General features: G+C 40.1%; 1 protein-coding gene across 1 annotated transcript in view; it reads left to right on the top strand.

The window, feature by feature from the left end:
- The window catches only part of LOC104945482 (helicase SRCAP-like), an 18733-nt gene extending 11210 nt beyond the window's left edge, over window positions 1-7523 (top strand). Inside the window, exons 2-11 of the mRNA XM_010771165.1 lie at window positions 1210-1212; window positions 1420-1605; window positions 1716-1856; window positions 2563-2779; window positions 3753-3922; window positions 4490-4583; window positions 4702-4791; window positions 5605-5778; window positions 5927-6156; window positions 7419-7523. Of these exons, the coding sequence (XP_010769467.1) occupies window positions 1543-1605; window positions 1716-1856; window positions 2563-2779; window positions 3753-3922; window positions 4490-4583; window positions 4702-4791; window positions 5605-5778; window positions 5927-6156; window positions 7419-7523 (1284 nt within the window). The 5' untranslated portion in view covers window positions 1210-1212; window positions 1420-1542. The remainder of the gene's footprint in view (window positions 1-1209; window positions 1213-1419; window positions 1606-1715; window positions 1857-2562; window positions 2780-3752; window positions 3923-4489; window positions 4584-4701; window positions 4792-5604; window positions 5779-5926; window positions 6157-7418) is intronic.
- Window positions 7524-8015: the final 492 nt, after the last annotated feature.

Here is an 8015-nt window from a genome sequence, read left to right as displayed (position 1 = left end):
TGCAATTGCCATGAAGTTGGCTTTGATCCTGTGTAGTTGTTGATTGTCCAAAGGAAACCGGATAAACTGTTGGATGATATGTGGTCTAGAGAGCGCGTTGATGGTTTGGTTTATGGCACGGCTGACTGATGGTTGCGATATTCCTAAATCGTCGGCATTGCAAAGTTGCATTTTCCCTGTTGCTAAATATCGTAGTGTTGCCAAACATTTTATTTCCAGACTAATCAGGTTATTCCTGTTAGTCGGGGATGTTATTGCATCCCGCACTAATTCCACAAGTTTGATACCCTCACGATTTAGCCTATATCTCTTGATCAATTCACAGTCTTCCATTGTCTCCAAAACATTTCGTCTCGCAGCCATTTTCAGATTCTTTGTGAATAGGTCTTACTGAGTTAGGAGTCCTCTCAAGGACTTTTAAGCTCTCCTAAACTTAGGTGCTACTTTTAGTCCTAAAATACTTTGTGAATTGCTCTTAGTGAATAAAATTAGGAGTCCTAAATTTAAGACTGACACGCCCATTATGTTTAGGAGTTTCTCCTAAATTCGCCAGTTAGGAGCTACTTTTAGCCCTAAGATCCTTTGTGAATACGGCCCCAGATCTACCACAGAAAATATACCAGGGTGTATTTTANTCCCACAAACGAGCCCACTAAATCACCGAAAAACAAGGAAATAGCCTAGGATTCTGCTAACTGCACTGTCCATAACTATTTGATAGGAATACATTTCTAGCCTAGGCTATTTCCTTGTTTTTCGGTGATTTAGTGGGCTCGTTTGTGGGATGTTGCGGATGAGTTTCACCGAGACCGCCTACTCTGAACAACCAATCACCGTACTGACCGCTTCTAAACTCATGCACGAGAATCGACGTAATCCATAGCAACGGCGCGTCACTCTTAGTTCACTCTTAGTGATTTATCCTTAGTATGAGTAGGTCTCAGCGGCTTTGTGAATAACTTTTAAGAAAAAACTCCTACGTAAAATGTTTTAGCGCGAGTTAGGAGCACTCCTAGCGGTAAGATAAAATGCTTTGTGAATACGGCCCCAGAAGAACATCTTCTGAGGCGATGCAGGGGTTGATTTGTATTCAAAACAGTCTTTTCATTGAGGAAAACAGTATCTCTGTTTCGAACCATTCACGTATTTAGTCGCCTGAAATGTTTAGTGAAACATTCTGAAATGTATGCGAGCTGCTCAAATTTGAAGCATGTTCTGTTCAGATTGAGTACTGTACAAGAATGACATGAATTTGCGTAGCTGACCTTACTGGTGAAATCGTGTCTGTTGTGGTAAAAACAGTCATTTGCAAAATAGCAAGAAAAGTGGGGCGTCCTGGTTACCAGTTTCTGTAACATTGTTGTAGCACTCTGATGTGTTTGCAGGATTTACTGAGAGGTTTGGCCTTTGTGTCTGTAGGAAGCAGACATCGAGCATCGGACCCAGTCACTGAAGCGGGAGGGCTTCTGGTCAACGAAGCGTCTCACCCGCCTGACGGAGCCGCCGCGACCCAAAGTTCACTGGGACTACCTGTGTGAGGAGATGCAGTGGCTCTCTGCAGACTTCGCTCAGGAGAGGCGCTGGAAGAGAGGAGTGGCTAGAAAGGTAGGTTCAATGTTTTTGTTCCCAGAAATGTTAGTGTTTCACAAGCTTTATTGAAATAATAAGTATATTGTATATATGTTTTAAGTTGTGTTATTTTGTCACGTTATTAGGTGGTCCGAATGGTGATGAAATACCACGAGGAGCTAAGGCAAAAAGAAGAAAAAGCCAAGCGAGACGAGCACTCTAAGATCAGAAGAGTCGCCTCTTCTATCGCCAAGGAGGTCCGGGCTTTCTGGAGCAGCGTGGAGAAGGTACAGATGAGACAAAAACAAGCAAACAAAACATTCTGCTCAGCTGTGGAATTAGAAGAGACCACGGTCTAGTGTTTGAATGTTTTTGTCACAGAAAGAAAATGCACTTGTAGGAAAATAGAATACATATTAACTATTTAAAAAAAGATTTTGCATCAAAATAAATTATTAACTTTAAGGCATAAATTAAAAATGCTAACTGAAAATATAGTCTGTAGAAGAAGCCTTTTTAAACCTACACTTGTTTTACTTGGCATACACTTATAGGCAACTCTTTCATTATTGCTTTACAAATAAAATACATTCCTTTGCATTTCTTATGTTGGTAAGATTAGGCGCTTTCACACCAAGTACTTTGCCGTACTTCGTTCCCAGTACTTAGTTCATCAGAACTCTTTAGTTCTGATGAACTAAAGAGCAGATCGCGTTCACACCGGAATAAGTTCCTGGGGAAGGATTAGTCAAATGAAGCCGCTGACGTCACTTCTCCTTCTGCTTTGGGTTTACTGGCAGGCCGCAAACAACTTCACGGCGTATACTGCCGCCCGAAGTCCCCGGCCGGATGATTTTAGACAATTTAAAATTATTTATGTGTGCTTCCTAATCTAGGCAAAATTAAGTTTTCTTAATTTAGTCAAGAATTGGTCACGGCTAATTAAAGTAAAAGTCACCGCTTGTTAAGAGTACTTCTGTTTTGTCCATAAAGGTGGTTCAGTACAAGCAGCAGTCCAGACTGGAGGAGAAGAGGAAGAAGGCTTTGGACCTTCAGCTGGACTTCATTGTCGGACAGACGGAGAAATACTCGGACCTCCTCAGCCAGTCGCTTGCACCCACCGGACCTGCCGAAGCTGAACCTGAACCTGAGCCTGAGCCTGTCACAGAGACTCTCCCAAAACCTGCGACACCTGCCGCTGATGAGGAGGGTGAGAAAGTGTTTTTTTTATTAAAGAAATACCCTTCCCCTCATAAAAAAAGCTCACTGTCTCCATGTTAAAGCACTGAGTGTGTTCATAGCTGAATCATTGGTTGAGACGGTGACGTTGTCATAGCTACACACCAATGATTCAATCTTTTTAAAGGCACACAAAGGTAAAATGTTTCATGGAGGCAAAAAGCTGTCAAGGACATTGCATATCTGAGAGACTTGTTCTGTGCAAATCCAACGTGATGAGCTTGAATGTAATAGCAGTGAGGATGTTGAGGTTAATATTCGTCAGTGCAGTAAAACGCTTCTTGGCACATCTCCAGTGCACCTTACTGAGCACTGCTTGTGAGCCGTCAAGCTGGAGACTTGTCAAACCTGTCAGACTAGTCTGCTGCACCGTGTTATCAATGGCACTTGATTCTTTAAGCAAGCCAGACTTAAGTGTAAGGCTTTGTTCAGTCAGAGGAAGGACAAACGTGCCAATCCCTAAAGGAATGATTACCCACACCATGTTTCCTTGACTTCCTATAAATAAAACTTTGTTCTTGAATTACTTCACTATTCCTACTGTGTAAACCACTTCCTAAAAAACGATCTCATGCTTGTGTAGGCACACTTGGCTTCCTCAGATTCCTTGTTGACCATGTGAGAAAAAACTTGGTATTATTAGAGAATTCAGGTTGCCTAAGGGATAGTTAGTGATCCTGTCTTTTAAAGATCTTGCAATGTTTTAGTGGTATTAAAAGGAAATTACATTAAACAATCTCAAGCTTAACGAACCCAGGTTTAATATTCCACGTATCGACTGTGTCTGAACCATATTACTTCCTGAAGCCATAATAACGAAGCATTTATTGGCTTTGCAAATGGATGTACTATATGGTCTAGATACATTATACATCTTTTTTTTCTTCCTTAGAGATGTGAACAATAATTTTTCCTTACAAAACCGTTCTTGTTTCTTGGTGCAGACAGAGACTTTGAACCTCCCTGTGAGGAAGAGGATGATGAACAGACCTTAGATGTGGAGGAGCAGCAGGAGGGCAATGATGCCGAGAGCCATCGGAGGGAGATTGAACTGCTGAAGGAGGAGGGCATGCTGCCCCTGGACCAATTACTCAGCACCATCAAACTGGCTCAGGTACAGCCACTAAACGGATTGGACCTGAATTATTGTCAAATGGCATAAGATCACTGAACACAGTTATATTTTGGTCACAAGCTCTTCAATTCAAACATTGACATATACCTATAGGGTTCATCTTTTCTGTCCATTAATTGCTGATCATCACGTTTAGAAATGTATAATCTAAATAAAACCTAATTCTAGTGCTCCAACATGTAAATGACTTAATTCCATCATAACATTCAACGGAACACACACCTAATACACACATTGCATTTATTCTGATACACACTCTTATTATCCTAATACACACTCTTTTAAAAATGGCAACAATCAAACTTCAGGGCAATCCAGATGGGCTCATCTTTTCCCCTTGAAATAATGATTTTAGGATATTTTATTTAACTGGGATTGATGCTCAAAACATGACTGATCATTTATTTACAATTGCTAACTGAAAATCGCCCTCTATTTTGTGGAACGTGAATAAAATTGCCTGAAAAGTAGTGTTTTTTTTATTGGGTGCCTTTTATACAGGTCAAATGTGTTTGCATTTAATTGAATCACTGAATCGTTACATAGGAGTCGGTCTCAGATGGAGAATGCTCTGATGAAAGCTCTTCATCAAAGGTGAAGGAAGAGGAAGATGGTGAATTCACTGCCAACGAAGAGGATGGTAAGACGGATCTCATTATAAGATGCGGGGAAAAGATGCACACATGTATTTAGTTGAATGACCTGACATTTGTCTATTATTGATGTAATACTGGTTTACTCTGTCTTCCCATTTTCAGCTAAGGATGAGGAGGACACCATAGATGACCAGGAGAAGGTGGAGGGAGATGTGAACCATGCAGAGGAACTTGATGACTTGGCCAGAGAAGGTACTTGGCATGAAATAGCAATGGGAGTTGCTCACGTTGAATAGCCTATTGTAGATACTTTGTGTAATCGTTTATACATTTTGTTTAATTCCTCTCATCTTTGTTGAAGAGCTTCCTTTTCCTGATAAGGTGTGTATAGGAATAAACGTACTCAATTTTTTAATCTCTTCCAGAATTTATGTAATGGTTAGGCGAGCAATTATGACAAAAAAAACAATCTGGTTTCCTCCTGAATGTTTTAGATTACAAAATCTGAATGGCAATGGCACGCCGAACCAAAGGGAGAGATGCCAACAAAAACTAGTTTGGGTCAATATCACCATACAACATATACAAAAAAGATTTAGGGCATAAAGTATTTTGACAAGATATTCATGGTTTCTAGTATTGTTTTTATTTAGCTGAAAATAACACAGATGACACTTATCTCCATTCACACAAAAAAACGACCTAAAAATGACAGATTAAATAAACATATTCTATGTATGCTCATACGTACACTGGTGGCAAAGGTCATTTCAGGATTGATTAACACTCCCATGCAGTTTGCAACGTCTAGTGACCCTCTTATGGGTAGATGATGCACATTTAATATAGGTGAAAACATATATAAAGTTGGCTATATGTAGAATTATAAGTGCAGAATTCTAGTTTGACAAAAACTGATCCTAAAACCTCTCCTTGCAGTGTTGTTGCCCTTCTTCAAACTGCTGTGTATTGTGTATATGCCATTTAATTCACACTAAGCCGTGCCCTGTTTAAAAACCATGAGCAGTAAACATCCGCCCTGACATATCTCTGCTTCCCTTGTAGGTGAAATGAGCGTCGAGGAGCTGCTGGAGAAGTACAAAGGAGCGTATGCATCTGACTTTGAGGCTCCGTCTGGATCTGGCTCTAAAGAGAGTTCTGATTCGGAGGTGTCTGGGGATGAGGAGGAGGAGACTGAAGAAGATGAGAGTGATGTGGAAAGCAACTCTTCCTCTTCAGGTATTAACCGCTCACAAATATTCTCAAATAATCTTGTATACATCGTTTATTTGACCCATTTCTTTCTGCTTTGCAGAACTGTTTGCTGCTTTTAAACTACTCAAATTAAATATTAAATGAGTTACTCTTTCAAATGTGCTTTTTTCAGATTCAGCAGGAGAAAGCAGGGAAGATGATGACAGTGAGAAAGAAGAAGAGGGGAGTGAGGAAGAAGAAGAAGAAGATGATGGCTGTGAAGATGAAGGGATGGAGGTTTTGCTGAAGGAGGGAGACAACAGCCCACCTTCTTCCAGCTCACGACCAAAGAAAGAGATCAGCCACATCGCTGCCACTGCAGAGAGCCTGCAGCCTAAGGGCTACACTTTGGCTACTGCAAAGGTCAGCCTAAAATATTCAAGTGTTGCTCTTTTTAATGACAAAAGAAAACGTTATATCTTTTTATATTAGAAGAATAGGGCTGCAAGTAATGATTTTATTCATTTTTTCATGTTTTCTTTTAAATTGTTTGGCCTGTAAAATGCCCTAAAATATTTTACATTTCCATCCAGTTCCTGGTCGCGAGGGTTAGGTCTTTTAAATGTCTCGTTTTGAAAGTCCAATACCCAAATGTATACATTTTGAATATAATTCCAAACATGAAAAGCATTGAATCTCCATATTTGAGAGACTGAAAACAGCTTTTTCTTCCATTTTCTTCCATTTCTGCATGAAATACAGTGGGGCAAAAAAGTATTTAGTCAGCCACCAATTGTGCAAGTTCTCCCACTTAAAAAGATGAGAGGCCTGTAATTTTCATCCTAGGTATACCTCAACTATGAGAGACAAAATGAGAAAAAAAAATCCAGAAAATCACATTGTCTGATTTTTAAAGAATTTATTTGCAAATTATGGTGGCAAATAAGTATGTGGTCACCTACAAACAAACAAGATTTCTGGCTCTCACAGACCTGTAACTTCTTCTTTAAGAGCCTCCTCTGTCTTCCACTTGTTAACTGTATTAATGGCACCTGTTTGAAGTCGTTATTAGTATAAAAGACACCTTATATCCGTTAGCGTAGCTCGCTAGCACCAGAAGCTAACAACAACGATCTCCGGTACCGGTGCGCTCTCTCTCTCTCTCACTCGCCACGCACACAAAATGGCTCGTTCCACACACACACAGAGCCGAGCTTTAATGAAACACAGAGACCCATACGTAATAGTACTGTATGATATTATTTTCGAATCAATAATTTTTCCAAATATGATTTTTTTATTTTTTTTATTTAATTTTTAAATAACAATTTTTCCTCCTGGTCTCTCGCGCCCCCCCCCTGTCATGCCTCTGCACCCACCACTTTGAGAACCACTGCTCTAGACTGACAAGAGAATTATCGCAGATCTTTTGAACAAAATTTGCTCTTACAAATACTTTTTAGATAGTATTTGGAAATATTTATTCTGCACTAGATATTGACAATTGTCTGTCCTTTGCCTTTCTGTGTATTCAAGCTTTACAATTTCAAACCCCCTGTTATAGTCCTGGCACATACTGTGTTGCTATCACGCAGTTAGTGTGTGTATTTATGTGTGAGTTTGCATCAAAGCAATCAGCTGACATACTCTAACTCTGCCAGCTTGGGCCTGTGTGTTGTCTTCAGCACCCGCTGTGTACTCCCGTTCCCGAGGCTGTGCACGGCTCTGCATATCGTAACTCTGTGACAGTGCCAGTTTCTGTGTGGCTCTGTGCTAATGGTTTCCTTTGAATCATAAATTAGACTTGAAAGGAGGGAGAGGATGAGCACATGATTGAGGACTGAGAGGTACAGAGTCAGCTTGATAGATTTTTCTATCATTAATACAGATTGTCTTGCCACAGAGCCTCTATCAGGATAAGGTAATTAATTACATTGATTTCATTTGTCAGTCAAGTATTTTATCAGAGTGTAGTCTTGATTCAGTGTGCATGTGTGTGCCTGCTATAGAGAATTAGCCGGGTCACACAAGGGCCTGTCAAAGCACTTTGTCTGTAATTAAAGACTGTCTGGCGGCAGCATGTTTCCTATTAGGCCACCAGTATCACATCCCAGCCATGTGACTCTGGCACTGTACCCCTGTTTAATAAAGTTGAACAGAAACACTCAAACATTTGTTTGTGGCAGTCTAATAGCAATTGTTTTTTTGAGCAGGGGTGCGTTCCTCTTGAAATCTCCAGAATGATTTATTATTTTTATATGATAACCCAATTAACATAATTT

The sequence above is a fragment of the Notothenia coriiceps genome, unplaced genomic scaffold (assembly GCF_000735185.1).
Source record: "Notothenia coriiceps isolate Sejong01 unplaced genomic scaffold, NC01 NC01_scaffold00009658, whole genome shotgun sequence".
Taxonomy (NCBI): Eukaryota; Metazoa; Chordata; class Actinopteri; order Perciformes; family Nototheniidae; genus Notothenia; species Notothenia coriiceps.
This window is presented reverse-complemented; position numbering and strand designations above follow the sequence as displayed.